Here is an 18,567-nt window from a genome sequence, read left to right as displayed (position 1 = left end):
AGGCAGCTTGATATGGTCAAGAACCTTTATACAAGCAAAACAGTGATCACCAATATTCACAAAGTGTGCTCCCAGAAGCTGAAGGCTAACAAGATGTGAATCTCTGGATTTCTTGACAGCCCCCTCTTTCCTAGCAGGTCAGCACAAACAAATGAAAAGACAACCAGGAGCAGAAGAGCAACTACTATCACCAATGCATGTCGAAACAGTTGGGAGTATCCCATTCCAGTTTCTCTTGCCCTCTTCTTTATCCTGTTCCTGTCTCTGAAGGAGGCCGAGAATTCCTCCTGAGTTGCTATTCCTCTGCCGGCTTCTTCTCCTGGCTGCTCTGAGCCTCAGGATTGTCCAGAAGCTTCCTGATCTCCACAAAGCTCATTTTCTTGGTCTCTGGGACCATCTTGAAGATATAAGCGTAGGTGGATGTGCAGATGAAGAAGAAGATGATGAAGGTGTAAGGCTGGAGACCAACCTACACATATAGAAGAGAGAGAAAGATAAAAGACACACAAGGACACTGTGGACATTCATTGATCAGGTGTTATTATCTGATACGTCCTCCAAGGAGTTCAGCTTAACTGAACAAGACCTATTGCGTCAATATCTGGCATTTATCATGTACAGGGCTGCCAGCTCTGGGTTGGGAATACCTGGAGATTTTGGGGGTGGAGCCTGAGGAGGGTGGAGTTTGGAGAGTGGAGGCATAGAGTCCCATTGCCAAAGCGGCCATTTTCTCCAGGGGAACTGATCCCTATGAGTTGGAGATCAGTTGAAACAGCAGGCGATCTCCAGCCACAATTACCAGGCAGGGTCTCTGTCTTCATAACTGTGTTAACCAATCAGAAGAAGAGGAAGAGGAGGAGGAGGAAGAGGAAGAGTTGTTTTTTATATGCCGACTTTCTCTACCACTTAAGGAAGAATCAAACTGGCTTACAATCACCTTCCCCTCCCCACAACAGACACCCTGTGAGGTAGGTGAGGCTGAGAGAGCTGTGACTAGCCCAAGGTTACCCAGCTGGCTTCATGTGTAGGAGTGGGGAAACCAACCCGGTTCACCAGATTAGCCTCCGCCGCTCATGTGGAGGAGCGGGGAACCAAACCCGGTTCTCCAGATCAGAGTCCACCGCTCCAAACCACCGCTCTTAACCATTACACCACGCAAATCAAGCTCCTAGAATTTATACCAGGCCTGGCCAACCCAGAGGCTTCACGCTGCCTGCCAGTTGGAAGATCCAGTGCTGCAAACTGCAGTTCGCTTCTGAGCAGGAGGAAGGGTAACGGAGGCACACCCAAAGCCACCTGCCAAAAGCCACCAACCTTAATGTGAAGAAACAGCATGTCCAAAAAGAAGTGGGCGACCCAGTGGACGGTTTCCCCAACCATGAAAGCAGAAGCTCGGGACGACTGGAGGAACATCTCCGCGATCATCACTCTGGGAACGGGACCTGGGGGGAGACCAAGGATTCAAGGGATCTTCACGGCACGCGCCACAGCTGGTCTACCGGCCCTGTGCTTCTTCTGCACGCTCCCTAGAGCACTTAGGATGACTTACTGGGCCCGAGGGAGTGTCCGATCACGTAGATAATGACGAAGGCAGTGCTGAAGCAGGACATCCAAGCCACAGTGTTCTGTTGGGAGAAAGTGGGTCATGATTCCATCACAGGTGAAGAAGAGGGTTTTTACAGGCCAACTTTCTCTACCTTTTAAGGAGAATGGTGCCGAGTTGTTTTCTGTTGCCCCAGAAGGTCGGACCAGAACCAACAGGTCGAAATTAAATCAAAAGAGTTTCCGTCTAGACATTAGGAAGCACTTTCTTAGAGCGGTTCCTCAGCGGAACAGGCTTCCTCGGGAGATGGTAAGCTCTCCTTTCCTGGAGGTTTTTAAGCTAGATGGCCATCTGTCAGCAATGCTGATTCTATGACCTTGGGAAAGACCTTTCTCTGCCTGGGGTCCTGCTGCTGGTCAGAGTAGACAGTAATGGGCTAGTGGGACTAGTGGTCTGACTTGGCATAAGGCATCTATTCCTATGTTTCCCCTTTGCTATTGGGATTTCCACATTCCCTGCTGTCACGGGCGCGAGAGAGGCCACAGGTCGTCAGGAAGCCAAAACCACAACACCCACAGTGAAATTTGCAAGGAGGGTGCCCCCATCACTCCTCTTTGTGCAAAATCCCAAGTGAATGTAAAATTCCAAAGTGACTTCCTCTCTTTGATATTCTTTGGAAGGTGAATGATCAAAAGGGATACTCCTCTCTTTGATATTCTTCTGAAGAGATACTCCACCATTTTAAACATGACTATTCCAAAACATCTTTTCAGAAGGTAGCCGTGTTCGTCCGCAGTAGAACAGCTAGACTCAGGTTCAGTAGCACCGTGGAGAACAAGAAGATTTTAGGGCTATAAGCTTTTCAGAGTCAAAGCTCCCTTCTTCATTTGACAAAGGGAGATTTGACTCTCAAAATCTTATACCTTGAAAATCTTGTTGGTCTCTAAAGTGCTCCTGGGAGAAGCCGTGGCTCAGTGGTAGAGCCTCTTTTGCATGCAGAAGGTCCCAGGTTCAATCCTTGGCATTTCCAGTTAAAGGGACCAGGCAAGGAGGTGATGCGAAAGACCTCTCTGCCTGAGACCCTGGAGAGCAGCTGCTGGTCTGAGTGGACAATACTGACTTTGATGGACCGAGGGTCTGGTTCAGTATAAGGCAGCTTCATGAGTGTTCAAATCTAGATATTCCAAAACATCTCTCTCTCGCTTTAAAAAAAATGTGATCTAACTTTCCAGCTGCCCCGACCTGGATGGCCCAGGCTAGCCTCATCTCGTCAGATCTCAGAAGCTAAGCAGGGTCAGTCCTGGTTAGCATTTGGATGGGAGACTACCAAGGAATACCAGGGCTGCTATGCAGAGGAAGGCACTGGCAAACCACCTCTGTTAGTCTCTTGCCATGAAAACCCCATACGGGGACCCCATAAGGGGTCGGCTGCGACTTGACGGCACTTTACACACACACACACACACACACACAACTTTCCAGTCGCCTCCAGGAGTCCTGTTAGGCTTGAAACGGGGCAGAGGCAGAAGAAAGCCTCACCTCGAGGCTAGAACCAAGCTTGATATCCTGAATTACAGACCTGAAGTTCCAGGGTCATGGCTAACAGAAGGCAGCTGACGCTGCAGATCCCAAAGCCGGTGAGAAGAAGCATCCTTCGCCCCGAGGAATCGACAACAAAGATCTAGAACACACAAAGGCAGGGAGGTGCTGGAAAGAGGCCATCATGAGACAGCGAACTGCAGAACTTAGGCTGGGGAGTCCCGAGTTCGATTCCTTGCTTGTCCAGAAAGCTGGTTGGCTGGCTTTGGACCAATGACCTTCTCTCACCCTAATCTACCCTCATGGGATTCTTACATGAATAAAATGGTGTGTGGCAAGGCAGATGTACCGTAGCTCCTTGGAGGCAGAGCAGGGTAAAGGCTGATTGGTTGGAACTAACGGCACATGGAAAATTATTTTAAAAGTGTATGTATGCTAATAAGGAGTCCTTAAATTCTATTTACATAAACAATACATACTGCATTTGTGTGACCTGTACCGATGTCAAGAGCTCAACGCTCTTAAACACTTGAAGCGTGAAGCTGAGACTAAGGACATGTTAAGAGTACCAACCTCCAGGTAGTGGTGGGAATTCTTCTGCTCTCTGGTGCAGACCTCCTGATGCTTTATTCCAGGCAGCGGGAAGAAACCACGTGTTGCAGGAGACCTGACGTCATGTCCGGTTATAAACTCAGAAGTGATGTTGCAGTCACCCTGTGGCACTCTAGGGATTCCACAAATCTCTATGGTCTTTACCATAGAGTTCCAAGGAATTCCTAGAATGCTGGAGGTGACTGATGTCACTTCTGGGTTTTTGCCAGAAGTGACCTCATGATGCATGCTACACTAGGTTTTCAAGGGTTCCGCCCTTCGAAAGCTCCTACTTTGGAGGGGCCAAGCTGGCACCTCTAGGGCATATCTATACCATAGACAAACTGATAGTCATTCCCTTTCCCCCAGGGAACTCTGGGAATTATGGTTCTGCTGGAGGGGGGGTTGGGAAGTCTCTAACAAAGGATTCCCAGCATCAAATAATAATTCCTAGGATATTTTAAGGGAAGCCCGGGTAGCCACATGGGCCTTGAGAGAGATTTAAAATGGGAGAGGAAAGAGAGATGGAAGAGGTCTACCGTTATTGTGGTGATGAAGATGACGGTTGCGCTTATCATCACAGTGATGTGCCTTACGTAGTCCTCTTGTATCCCCGTAGACAAGTAGATTACCTCTGCATAATACTGCACCTGAAATCAGACCATGGGAAGGGAAATTCTTAGCGGCATGTGACCAAGGGCTGCTGGGAAAGGGGAGCAAAAAACATTTTGTCAAAAGCCCCTCATCTTTACTGCCTGGAAGATGAAGCTGTTCATCCCAGCTTCATTCTGCAATAATCCAATCCTGAATTTAGAATTTGAGCTTCGGAGCTGCCATTTTACTCCCCCACCCCCTCCATGCAAGGCCTCGCTTTGGCAATTCACAGAAATAGAGAATCTGGGGGCTCAAAGGCCACCTGCTCCTGTAGTTTTTTCTTCTAGCAAAAATCTTCCTCGCGGAAGCAACCAGCAGTCCTCAGAGAACAATCTTGAATTCACATGCACGTCATGTATGTTGACAAATTGGAGTGAATCCAAAACAGAAACAAATTATAAGTGGTGTCCACTTGGGGAAGGGCCGTGGCTCAGTGGTACAGCATCTGCTTGGCATGCAGAAGGTCCCAGGTTCAATCCCCAGCATCTCCAGTTAAAGGGACCAGGCAAGTAGGTGATGTGAAAGACCTCTGCCTGAGACCCTGGAGAGCCGCTGCCGGTCTGAGTAGACAATACTGACTTTGATGGACCCAGAGTCTGATTCAGTATAAGGCAGCTTCACGTGTTCATGTGTTCAGTTAACAGACAGTAGTTAGGGGAGGTGCCGTGGCTCAGTGGTAGAGCATCTGCTTGGCTTGCAGAAGGTCCCAGGTTCAATCCCCAGCATCTCCAGTTGAAAGGGACCAGGCAAGGAGGTGATGTGAAAAACCTTTGCCTGAGACCCTGGAGAGCCATAGGGAGGGGCCGTGGCTCAGTGGTAGAGCATCTGCTTGGCTTGCAGAAGGTCCTAGGTTCAATCCCTGGCATCGCCACTTGAAAGGGACTAGGCAAGTAGGTGATGTGAAAAACCTTTGCCTGAGACCCTGGAGAGCTGCTGCCGGTCCGAGTAGACAATACTGACTTTGATGGACTGAGGATCTGATTCAGTATAAGGCAGCTTCATGTATTCATGTGTGTTCACTGCTACCAACCTCTTGGGACATCACTTTACTTACTGTGTAGAGACCACAAAGATGCTGGCCAAGCGTCAGGATGACGATGGAAATGAGTTGCCGCTGCTGGGTTGTGCAAAGCACAAGCTTACACATGGACATCTGTTTCTCTGGCTTCTCAAAGTCGTCCTCCATTCTAATCTCTTTGATCTCATCCTCCACATCATCCTGCTCTCTCAGCTTCTGCAAGGCTGGGTAGGAGGAGAGAATAAACAGATTTGAGAGGGAGAAGGAGGGATCGGGATAAGGGAGGAGATATGAGGACACTGCACACAAACAGAAAGGTGGACCACTATCAGCTCCACGGTTTTCAGGATACCCAGAGACAGAACCCTCATTGGTCTTCATCCCCCTGGACTGAGAACCCTCCTTTTATTTAAAAATGAATGTAATTCTGCCTTCCTGCTTGAAACAGGACCCTGAGTGGGCCATGATGTATAAACAAAACAGTGGGAGAGGAAAACAAATCCGAAGGGGAGCTGCCTGGTCGGCCACTGTGTGAACAGACTGCTGGACTTGATGAGCATTGGTCTGATCCAGCATGGCCATTCTTATGTTCTTATATCCTTAACCACAACACCACACTAGCTATCACTTGTTTCTCCCAAGAGCTCAGCTCTTGGATGAGAGCTTGGACAAGGTGGTCTCTCATAGCTGAGAGGATGGCAAGTTTGTGTGGAAAGAGTAGGTTGGAGCTTTGGGAAGATATAGATAGACAGAGACCCAGGATAATGCTGATCGCCACTTTGAGGCCGGGAAGCAATTTTCCTCCAGGCCAGATTGGATCCTGGAGGTTTTTTGCCATCTTCTGGGCATGGAGTAGGGTCACTGGAGGCATGGGTGTGTGTGGAGGTAGTTGTGAATTTCCTGCATTGTGCAGTGGGTTGGACTAGATGACCCTAGTGGTCCCGTCCAACTCTATGATTCTGCGATTCATTGACCAAGTAAATAAGTTGTAGTGGTTAGTGTCAGACTGGGATCTGGGAGACCCAGGTTCAAATCTCTACTCTACCAAGAATCTCCTTGGGTCAGGCATGTACCTTCAGCCTAACCTACCTCACTGGGTTGGTTGGGAGGATAACATGGGGCCCCAGCAGTTGCCCCTTTACACCTACTCCTGATGTCAGCCCCTCTACTGCTTTGGGACAGGTACCTACCTTTATTTATTTATTCATTGTTTCCACTTACTACCCCGCTCTCCCCAGCCAAAGACTGGGCTCAGAGCGGCTTACAAGAATATAAATCAATAAATCAGCAAAAACATTAAAACAACATTTAAAATAACCCTATAAAATCGTATAAACATTACCCTAAGATTACCGAAGGCGCCTCTAGAGCGTAAAACAACAAAACACAGAACTTCAACTAGGTGAGTAGGTGGAAAATCCCAGACTGAATAAGGGAAATTGAACCACAGTGGGGGGTTAGGAAGGCCAGCATTTATATATACCGTATAGGGAACCGTTGCTGAACTCAACTATAAGCCCGGTGAAATAGCTCTGTCTTACAGGCCCTGTGAAACACTCTGTGAGGTCCCAAAGGGCCCTGGTCTCACTACAGAGGCTATTCCACCAGGCAGGGGCCAGGCCAGAAAAAGCCCCCTTAAGCGCCATGTGGATTCCTCAGAACTATATCAAACTGCAATATGACAACCCTCTTGCCATGTCGACGGAGGAGGAGGAGAACAAGAACAAGAACAAGAAGAGTTGGTTTTTATATGCCGACTTTCTCTGCCACTTAAGGAAGAATCAAACAGCCTTACAATCCCTTCCCTTCCCCTTCCCACAACAGACTCCCTGTGAGGTAGGTGGGGCTGAGAGAGAGTGACTAGCCCAAGGTCACCCAGTTGGCTTCATGTGGACGAGTGGGGAAACCAACCCGGTTCACCAGATTAGCCTCCGCCGCTCATGTGGAGGAGCGGGGAACCAAACCTGGTTCTCCAGATCAGAGTCCACTGCTCCAAACCACCGCTCTTAACCACTACACCAAGCTGGCTCTCTTCAGCACAATATGGAGAGTTATCTGCTGCAGCTCTCTTCAGCGTGAATGGCTTGTGTGAATACTTGTTGTACCCACACCCAAAGGCCTCTGGGCCGGTCCAGGTCTATTTGTACCTTGCCTTGCTTCCGCTTCATTCCTCTTCTGTATCAGTAGATACCTGGGACTCTCAGGGAAACGGGGCAAGAGGAAGAACTGAAGTAATGCTGGGATGCCAGTGATGGACAACAGGACTGGCCAACCTATGGAAGAAGAGACAAGGTATAAACGGTGGGAACGCGCGTGATCCATAATGGGCAAAACACACCCCTGAAATCCCGTATACCTTTCCTGGTTCCGAGGACGACGTGGAGACTGAGCACCCGAGCCACCAAGACGCCAAAGGCGATGAACAAATGCGCCACCACGATGACGGCTCCTCTCAGGTTGTGAGGGGATATCTCTGCAAGGTACATGGGGACCACGCTGCAAGCTATGCCTGGTTAATCAAAGGATAATTCACAATACGTTTACGGGATAAGGTATGCTCAGAAATATCTCGGAGTATCTTCGGAGGAGGTTCTTCCCAATGTTTAGGTGGAATCGCTTTTCTATTAGTTTAAATCCATTACTCCGTGTCCTAGTCTCTGGAGCAACAGAGAACAAGCTAGTTCCCTCATCAACAGGACATCCCTTCAAATATTTAAACATGGCTATCATGTGTCCCCTCAACCTTCTCTTCTCCAAACTAAACAAACCCAACTCCCTAAGTCTCTCCTCACAGGGCATGGATTCCAGACCTCTGACCATTCTGGTCGCCCTCCTCTGGACTAAATCCTAAATAGGCACCATACAGGTGGCAACCCTTCACTCTATATTATTCCCATTCAAGGGAGGGAAGGGGGGGAGACATATATGTGTGTGTGTGTAACTTTTTGTTTTCCTTTGCCTTAACTCTTGCTGGAGAGCAATGGCTTAGAGGAAGGGAGAAATGCTTGGTGAGTTCACTCCACCAAAGAGCTGCCCGTTTTGAAAACAGCTCGCCTCTTTGGTTGCGGGGAAGGCAGTGGCGAAAACTTCGGAATAATGTGCTCGCAATACAGTCCTCCATTGGATGTGTGTATTGCTTCTTTGGGTTACGAGCCCTGTTTCAGTGCCCCTGCTCAGGGCTGGAAGAAGAGAGAATTATTGATTTTTTATACCCTGCCTTTCCTGCCTATAAGGAGTCTCAAAGCTGCTTACAACTGCCTTCCCTCCCCCTCCCCACAACAGACACCCTGTGAGGTAGGTGGGGCTGCAGAGCTGTGGCTAGCCCAAGGACACCCAGCAGGCTTCACGTGGAGGAGCGGGGAAACCAACCTGGTTCACCAGATTAGAGTCCGCCGCTCATGTGGAGGAGTGGGGGAATGAAACCCGGTTCTCCAGATCAGAGTCCACCGCTCTCAACCACCACACCACGCTGGGGCTCTCCACTGGAAGATGTGAGCAAGAAAAAAAAAGAGTGCACCTGAGTACGTGTAGATCTCTCCACCGTCCACCCGTCTTGGATTATGAGACCAGGCTCCCAGGGCCCCAACTCACCTGCACATATTCCAATGACCAGGCGTGAGAAGATAATGATTTCGTAGCAATGCACTGCTCTGGAGCAACAGCAGAGGATGGCTGCGACCACGGAAAAGAAGTTATTTACCACCAAGATGTCTCTCCTGAAACGACAGCAAAAAGTAAGCAACAGGAATGTAAAGGTAGCAAGCACCGGGTCATTCCTGACCCATGGGGTGACGTCACATCCTGATGTTTCTAGGCAGACTATGTTTACAGGGTGGTTTGCCAGTGCCTTCCCCAGTCATCTTCCCTTTACCCCCAGCAAGCTGTGTGTGTGTGTGTGTGTGTGTGTGTGTGTGTGTGTGTTAAGTGCCATCAAGTCGCTTCCAACTCATGGCAACCCTATGAATGAAAGTCCTCCAAAATGTCCTATCTTTGACAGCCTTGCTCAGATCTTGCAAATTGAGGGCTGTGGCTTCCTTTATTGAGTCCATCCATCTCTTGTTGGGTCTTCCTCTTTTCCTGCTGCCCTCAACTTTTCCTACCATTACTGTCTTTTCCAGTGACTCTTGTCGTCTCATGATGTGACCAAAATACGATAGCCTCAGTTTAGTCATTTTAGCTTCTAGGGTCAATTCAGGCTTGATTTGATCTATAACCCACTGATATGTTTTTTTGGAAGTCCACGGTATCCGTAACACTCTCCTCCAACACCACATTTCAAAGGAATCTACTTTCTCCCTATCAGCTTGCTTCAATGTCCAGCTTTCATACCCATACAAAGTAATAGGAAATACAATGGCACGAATTAACTTAATCTTGGTGGCCAGTGACACATCCTTACACTTCAAAATATTTTCTAGCTCCTTCATGGCTGCCCTTCCCAATCTCCTTCTGATTTCTTGGCTGCATTCTCCCTTTTGGTTGATGGTGGAGCCAAGGAATAGAAAGTCTTGAACAATTTCAATTTCCTCATTGTCAACCTTAAAGTTGTGCAAATGACCTGGGTGCTCATTTCACCGACCTCAGAAAGCTGGAAGGCTGAGTCAACCGTGAGCCGCCTACCTGAAAACGACTTCCGTCGGGATCGAACTCAGGTCGTGAGCAGAGCTTTGACTGCAGTACCGCAGCTGACCACTCTGTGCCATGTACAGCAGGAATGTACGGCAGCACAAAACGAGCAGGTGCGGGACAGCGTGGGAGGAGAAATGATGGAGCAGCTCAGGGAAGGACTTCTAGCCTCCGCTGCCAGCCAAGGGTCACTGGGAGATTGTACCCATTCCCCTCCAGGAAGATCAGCCTGATCCCACTGATTATTTGTTCCAACTACAAGTCACACAAGCCTTCTTCTTCTTTGAACAAAAGGGGGCGGGGAGAAGAGGAAAGGCATCAGACAGTCCTGGTTTGCAACCTGTAGCCACTGACAAATGGTCAGTTGGGAAGCTGTTTGCAAAGTAAAGTGGTTCATGCACATCCAGCGCAAAGGATCACAAACTTGCACCTCCAAGGAATACTGGAACGAAAGAGGCAACGGCCGCTGCCCCTTGGAAAAACTAAAGGCCAGCAGTTATTCAAACCCGCCTCTCCCCTGCTAATCAGAACCTCTGTAATCTTTCTTCCTTCAAAAATCCAATGGACCCACCGGTCTTGGACAGAACCAGTCTCACAAATACCACCCTCAGTTTCCATCCCCACTTAGAAGCCACTTGCCACAGCCAAAGTAATACCATGGAGGGGCTGTGGCTCAGTGGTAGAGCATCCGCTTGGCATGCAGAAGGTCCCAGGTTCAATCCCCTGACAATACTGACATTGATGGACCAAGGGTCTGGTTCAGTACAAGGCAGCTTCAAGTGTTCATGGCAACCTTAATATCACTCATAACCTCTTAGAGCGAGATCAGAAGGGAGGAGGAAGGGAAGCAACAACCCTCTCTTAAGGGTAGAGGCTGTGGTTCAGAGGTAGTGTCTGCTTGGCATGCAGAAGGTCCCAGGTTCAGTCCCCGGCATCTCCAGTTAAAGGGACTAGGCAGGTAGGTGATGTGAAAGACCTCTGCCTGAGACCCTGGAGGGCCATAGGGAGGGGCCGTGGCTCAGTGGTAGAGCCTCTGCTTGGCATGCCAAAGGTCCCAGGTTCAATCCCCGGCATCTCCAGTTAAAGTGACTAGGCAAGTAGGTGATGTGAAAGACCTCTGCTTGAGACCCTGGAGAGCCACTGACGGTCTGAGTAGACAATACTCTTTGATGGACCGAGGGTCTGATTCAGTACAAGGCAGATTCGTGTGTTCATGTGACCAGGATCCGCTATAATGGCAACAAGGGAAACCTTGGAAACTTTCATCGGCTGTCTCCACAGGTTTCTCAAAGGGGGTAATCAGAACTCAGGAGGCCCTGCAGAAGGAAAATTTTAAAAACCTGGTCTATTAGAAAAGATGAAGCTCAAGGATGGAGCTGATTTAAATGCAACATGAAGAACTCGACTGTGTGATACTGCACACACCCCATTGCCTTATTTAAATGGGCTCCTGAGCAGTGAGGTGTGTGCGACAGAGATCTACACAGCTCAAGAGTGCCTTCATGTTCACAATGCACATGCTGAGGTTGAGGTCCCAGTTTAAGTAAGACAACATAAGAACATAAGAAAGGCCCTGCTGGATCAGACCAAGGCCCATATAGTCCAGCAGTCTGTTCACACCGAGGCCAACCAGGTGCTTCTAGGAAGCCCACAAACAAGACGACTGCAGCAGCAGCATTATCCTGCCTGTGTTAAGAACATAAGAAAGGCCCTGCTGGATCAGACCAAGGTCCATCCAGTTCAGCAGTCTGTTCACACACTGGCCAACCAGGGGCCTTTAGGAAACCCACAAAGAATACGACTGCAGCAGCATTGTCCTGCCTGTGCTCCACAGCACCTAATATAACAGGCCTGCTCCTCCGATCCTGGAGAGAATAGGTAGGCATCATGACTAGTCTCCATTTTGACTAGTAGCCATGAATAGCCCTCTCCTCCATGAACATGTCCACTCCCCTCTTCAAGCCTTTCAAGTTGGCAGCCATCACCACATCCTGAAGCAGGGAGTTCCACAGTTTAACAATGGGAGCATACATTGCATCGGGAAGTTCTTCTTGCCTGCCAGTCATAGTTAAATAAGATCTTAGACAACACACTAAGTAGACAATCTGTACAAGCCCAATTGGGCCATAATGGGGGAAAGGACATCTCTCCCTCCCTTGACAAAGCCCCATCATTCCATTGGTAGACAATTATCTTCCTTTAGTCAAGCGTGAGGCCTGGAATTACAAGAAGAGTTGGTTTTTAGATGCCAACTTTCTCTACCACTTAAGGGAGACTCAAACCGGCTGACAATCACCTTCCCTTCCCCTCCCCACAACAGACATCCTGTGAGGTAGGTGGGGCTGAGAGAGATCTAAGAGAGATGTGACTAGCCCAAGGTCACCCAGCTGGGTTCACGTGGAGGAGTGGGGAATCAAACCCAGTTCTCCAGATCAGAGTCCGCCGCTCCAAACCACCACCCTTAACCACTACACCATGCTGGTTTGTTTGCTAGATGTTACCATAGAGACACGAGTTAGCCACAGCCATTGCCCTCCTCCCAATAGTGTCTAACGCGGCTCTTGGGGTTGGAGTCGGCACCCATCGCCACAAGGATTATCCCAGTACCTGCCACAATGATCCGCCAAGGGCCGAGCCAAAAGGGTCCCAACCAGGCCTCCGATTGGGAAGAACGTAATCGTGAGTCCCCACAGGAACATGAGCAAGCCCCTGTCTATGCTGATATTGTTCCTCTTGTGATAGGTCTGGTTGTAAAAATCTTGCATCAACTAGGAGAGAAAAAACATCACTTTGGGGAGTCGGGGCCTTTCCACGCACTCGAGGTGACAAACCCCAGGGTCGAACCCAACATACGCAGGACAGCAGGAAATCCTGGCCCCTGCTCCTCAGGGCCAGCTTACCTGAGCTGGGTAGTTGAGCACAACGAGGTTGTAGCCATACTGGAAGGAAGATCCAAAGGCTGAGATCAGCGTGACCTGGGCGAGCACCTTTGTCAGCTCCTATGGGAAGGAGCAGCAGGCAGAGAGCTGAGTGTCTGGGGTGAGACCTTCACAAATATTTACAAGATACAGGCACGGTCCGAGCCACATTTGCTCTCTTCCCCAAATTTGCAGCTCCTTCACTGTTCTTTAGGAGTTGGTGTATCATACTGGCTGAGAGAACAAGCTGCTATCTGGAAGGCTAGCAGTTCAAATCTCGCCTCTGCCAGTTGGCGGCCATAGGCAGGCCGTTCCTGGCTTCTGGTTTACAGTAAGGCTAGCCTATCTTAAAGGGCCCAAGCTGAATGGTCCAGGCTAACGTAAGGTCTATTAAATCCAGCAGTCTGTTCACACAGTGGCCAACCAGGTGCCTCTAGGAAGCCCACAAACAAGACGACTGCAGCAGCATTATCCTGCCTGTGTCCTGCCTTCATGTGGAGGAGTGGGGAAACCAACCTGGTTCACCAGATTAGCGTCCTCCGCTTGCGTGGAGTGGGGAATCAAACCCGGTTCTCCAGATTAAAGTCCAGCGTCATGTGTGCATGTCAATTTAAGATTGCCAACACCTCACAGGCATGGCGGAATAAATGGCCAAGCCCCCCAAACTCACCGGCTCCTTGGGGATGTCTTCTGCCATGTACCTGTTTCCAGGGGTGGCTCAGCAGTCAAAAACCAGGACACAACGGTGGGGCAGCAAGAAAAGGGCCTGGTCCGAAGGCAGCTGACTCTGCTTCCTTAAGAACAGAGGGACTGATCACCGGATCAGAACAAGGTCCATTTATTCCAGACGCCGACAACGAGCTGCCCCTGGGAACATTCACAAGCAGAACGTGAAGGTGGCGACCTGCCCCTGGCACCTAGTATTTGGAGGCATACTGCCTCTGAATATGGAAGTTCCATTTAGCTACCATGGTTAATGGCCATCAGTAGATGGACAGACTCCGTATATTGGTGTAATCCTTTCTAAAAAGCCGTTCTGATAGCTGTAGGTAACATTCAAGGGAGGGGACCGCTTTAAATTTCCAATTTGCCCTCTTGAACTTTTAAAAAAAACAAGAGGCTGGGGAAAGAACAGGGCTAAAAGGACATAGAAACAGGGTCAGAAGCCGGTGGCCAGGGAGTCTCCCTGTCGTCACCTACCCTACTTGTGTTTTAGAAGACGGCTTCTGAGACGAACAGGCAGAACGCACCCAAACTGTACTGATGAGTAAACAATCCAAACCACATTCTTTTTTCCCTTTGAAGAAAATCCCTTAGAAGATTCTTGGCATTCCGTCAGCCAATCAGATGAAGGAGGTCAGAAGATTCCGGGGGAAGCTGTTGACCGTTAAGGGGCCACGCCGCCCCTTGATTTTCTCATCCCTGCCGAGACTTGGAAATTACCTGGTTTTGGTCAATCGAGGGGAGGAGCTTGCTACATTGTGGTACAGGATCGGTAGAAGTTCGTTTTTTTAAAACACCCTGGCTCAACTAATTTGTTAAACAAAATGTGTGTGTGTGTTAAGTGCCGTTAAGTCGCTTCCGACTCATGGCGACCCTGTGAATCAAAGTCCTCCAGAATGTCCTATCTTTGACAGCCTTGCTCAGATCTTGCAAACTGAAGGCCGTGGCTTCCTTTATTGAGTCCATCCATCTCTTGTTGGGTCTTCCTCTTTTCCTGCTGCCCTCAACTTTTCCCAGCATGACGGTCTTTTCCAGTGACTCTTGTCGTCTCATGATGCGACCAAAATACGACAGCCTCGGTTTAGTCATTTTAGCTTCTAGGGTCAGTTCAGGCTTGATTTGATCTAGAACCCACTGATTTGTTTTTTTTGGCAGTACACGGTATCTGTAACCCTCTCCTCCAACACCACGTTTCAAAGGAATCTACTTTCTTCCTATCAGCTTGCTTCAATGTCCAGCTTTTACACCCATGCATAGTCATAGGGAATACGATGACTATACCCAATGTTAATCATGAGACGCATACAAAAACAAGATCAGTAACTGGATGTACACATTAGTATCGTTAGCAACCCTTTACATTGTTCAGTAGTATTTGCATTTCCCTGACCATCTGGGATGGGCTGCCTTCTTCAGTATAGAGCTTGTCCGCTTGACCAAAGACATCATCCAAAGGTCCTGCTCCGAACGTCCCTGACTTTGGTGATCAGGTGGTTAGTTACTAAGGACAGGACCTTCTTAGTGATGGCACCCGGACCACACAATAGCCTCTGAACAGACACCTGCTTGGTACCCGCTCGTTGGTTTTTGTGACATCAATGCCCTTCTCTTTCAAGGAGTGCAAAGAAACACAGGCACACGTTTGATCACCAAAATGATAGCAGTTTTATTATTTCTGTAAAAAACAAATAAACCCCGAGAAACAGCAACAATACAAACTTGTAAGGGTGAGTCAAAATTAGCCTCATCTTCCTGATTTTGAAATATATAATATATATATATATATATCACATGCACACAAATAGTTTGGAGAGTTCTAACATTTTCACAGCATTCCTTCCTCATTTCTGCGGAACGATACATTGGTAAACCTCAGAACGGAATCCCAGGCCGCCTTTCCAATTTACCACGTCTCTCATCCGAATAACTGAGGTGGTACAGGCATCCAATATGAGGGCTGTACCACCTCATTAACTCGCACTGTATTCAGGCCTGTGGGCGACATCATCTGCCCTTTTTCAAGAGAGCTTCATTAGAGGATCTTCTGAATAAACCAACGGCAGTAGACAAAAAAATTACTACGTGTTAAAAAAAACACTCAAAACAATGCCGTTTCAGAGCTGCTGAATCCCTTATAGACCTTCAACTAAAATGCATACTCGCCTTCCCATCTGATCCTAAAATGCCCTTCCCAAAAGTATAACTCCTTTATCCCAAGTTTCTTTTAAAAAACAAAAAAGCAACAACCCAAACCTTTTAAATTAAAATTGGAAGCCAGAACCTGTACGGTAATCCTCTTCCAAGAAGCCTGAGAAATCGAAAGCAAGCTGACTGACTGGATTTCCCAGAAGGAAGTTTTCATCACAATACCACCATTATTGCCCGTGAAGGGTCTGAAGGCGTGCTGCTTTTTCGGAGGTAGCTAGCTTCCAATGTGGGCATGCCCGCGGCGCTTCTGGTACCTGCCTAAAACAAAAGACAAACACTGAGCCAGTGAAAAGAACACTTTTCCTGTGCAAAATGCTGGAAATTCAAGATCTTTTACACAGAACTTTTCTTCAGGCAGAGGTGTTCCAAAGCAGAGCCTCAAGGCTCTTAGGAAATTTGCACATTTGGTGTACCTAGGGTGTACAAGAAGCCTGATGACGAGTACATATAAAAGTGTGATATTTGACACCTTTCCCTCAAAAGCTCTCCAGTGCAGCTGAACAGACTGTGGTGTTTGAGAGTTCCAACACAGAAGAAGAAGAGTTGGTTTTTATATGCTGACTTTCTCTACCTTTTAAGGAGAATCTCCCCACAACAGGCACCTTGTGAGGTAGTTGAGGCTAAGAGAGTCCGAGAGAACTGTGACTAGCCCAAGGTCACCCAGATGGCTTCATGTGTAGGAGTGGGGAAGCCAACCCAGTTTTTCAGATTAGAGTCCACCGCTCATGTGGAGGAGTGGGGAATCAAACCTTGTTCTCCAGGTCAGAGTCCACTGCTCTTTACCACTATACCACGCTTGCTCTCTACTACACTATCGGAATGGAGGAATTTATATTGGCGGCCAGGAGCATGAACACTGAAATATAGAGTTGGAAGGGACCCAAAGGGTCATCTAGTCCAACTCCCTGCACAATGCAGGAAATTCACTGCTATGCCCCACCCCCACTGATCCCTGCTCTATGCCCAGAGGAAGTCAAGAAATCTCCAGGATTCTTGGCCAATCTGGCCTGGAGGAAAATTCCTTCCTGACCCCAAAGTGGCGACAGGTATTACCCTGGGCGAAAAACTGTAGTACGCTAGCACACCTGCCCAAAAAAATTAATTCAAGTTATTAGTGACCTATCACCAATGTGGTGATGGCAGCCAACTGATGGCTTTAAGAGGGGCGTGGACATGTTCATGGAGGAGAGGGGTATTCATGGCTACTAGTAAAAATGGATACTAGTCATGACGCATACCTATTCTCTCCAGGATCGGATGGGCATGCCTATTATATTAGGTGCTTTGGATCACAGGCAGGACAATGCTGCTGCAGTCGTCTTGTTTGTGGGCTTCCTGGAGGCAACTGGTTGGCCACTGTGTCAACAGACTGCTGGACTTGCTGGGCCTTGGTCTGATCCAGCATGGCCTTTCTTATGTTCTTATAAGCCCTGACCTGGATGGCCCAGGCTAGCCTGATCTCATCAGATCTCAGAAGCTAAGCAGGGTCAGCCCCAGTCAGTAATCGAATGGGAGACCACCAAGGAATGCCAGGGCTGTTGTGCAGAGGAAAGTAATGGTAAACCACCTCTGTCAGTCTTTGCTTTGAAAACCCTACAGGGTTGCTGTGTCAGCTGCGACGTGACAGCACTTTATACACACATCAACAGTGTGAAAGAAAACATAACCAGCTCTTCCCACTGACATAATCATCTATGTTGGGTCACCCAGACACCGATCTTGTTCGCCGTAGGTAAGTTAGCTACTGACAAGCTGGTGTATTTGATGCCTTTTATGGAGATCCATCAAGCTTCAGCCACCGAAGGAAACAGAATAGTTTCACGAGGCCTAGAACTTCAAAGAAAAGGGAACTGAAAGCGAACAGAACTTTATGTACGAAAGAAAGAAAAGTCGCTTTGCAAGAAGCATGAAGTTATTTCTGCTCTTCTGGGGAAAGCTGCAATGTATTGAATTTTCATTTCACTTCTGTTTTTCTTCTCGAATGCCCCTACGCTTTCCCTGAAAGGGAGAATTCAAAATGAATCACTGTCAGGAAGAAGAGTTGTTTTTTATGTCGACTTTCTCTACCACTTAAGGAAGAATCAAACCGGCTTACAACACCTTCTCCTTCCTACAACAGACACCCTGTGAGGCAGGTGGGGCTGAGAGAGCTCTAAGAGAGCTGTGACTAGCCCAAGGTCACCCAGCAGGCTTCATGTGTCGGAGTGGGGAAACCAACCTGGTTCACCAGATAAGCGTCCGCCGCTCATGTGGAGGAGTGTCTAGTTTGTGTTCTGCCATTATCTGATTCACTGCAATGTATCAAACATAGCTGTCCCCTCCAATCAATAAAATTCAACAGATATATTACCGTTAAAACTGATGCCTGTTTTTTTTTTTTGGGGGGGGGTCAACTGCATAAAAGGGCACATCATATAAAAACGGCACAAAAGAAGACAAATGAAAATAGGTAGGAAGACAAGAATTACCACGCCCTGGCAGGAAACCTAAAATGGAAGGAAGACCTATTTGTACAAACCTAGCTTGATTCCACACACTGATTACCAAATAACAGTTTTTCTAACAAGTTAGAGCGGTTCCTCAGTGGAATAGGCTTCCCCAGGAGGTGGTAAGCGCTCCTTCCCTGGAGGTTTTTAAGCAGAGGCTAGATGGCCATCTGTCAGCAATGCTGGTTCTGTGACCTTGGGCAGACCATGAGAGGGAGGGCATCTTGGCCATCTTCTGAGCAAGGAGTAGGGGTGTGTGTG

The 18,567-nt window shown here is 48.3% G+C and overlaps 1 protein-coding gene across 1 annotated transcript; it reads right to left on the bottom strand.

Moving 5' to 3' along the window:
* Window positions 1-295: 295 nt before the first annotated feature.
* LOC130491716 (solute carrier family 2, facilitated glucose transporter member 5-like) lies at window positions 296-12,964 on the bottom strand. Its single transcript, XM_056865504.1, has 11 exons — window positions 12,872-12,964; window positions 12,579-12,739; window positions 8,937-9,061; window positions 7,702-7,854; window positions 7,493-7,618; window positions 5,382-5,569; window positions 4,213-4,323; window positions 3,123-3,224; window positions 1,550-1,625; window positions 1,315-1,442; window positions 296-469 (listed from the first exon to the last, which is right to left on the bottom strand). The coding sequence occupies exons 2-11, from the start codon at window positions 12,734-12,736 to the stop codon at window positions 296-298; spliced, it is 1,341 nt and encodes a 446-aa protein (XP_056721482.1). The 5' UTR covers window positions 12,737-12,739; window positions 12,872-12,964.
* Window positions 12,965-18,567: the final 5,603 nt, after the last annotated feature.

Source organism: Euleptes europaea, chromosome 19, assembly GCF_029931775.1.
Source record: "Euleptes europaea isolate rEulEur1 chromosome 19, rEulEur1.hap1, whole genome shotgun sequence".
NCBI lineage: Eukaryota > Metazoa > Chordata > Lepidosauria > Squamata > Sphaerodactylidae > Euleptes > Euleptes europaea.
Note: the sequence above shows the minus strand (reverse complement) of the source record. Positions and strands in the feature narration are given on the sequence as shown.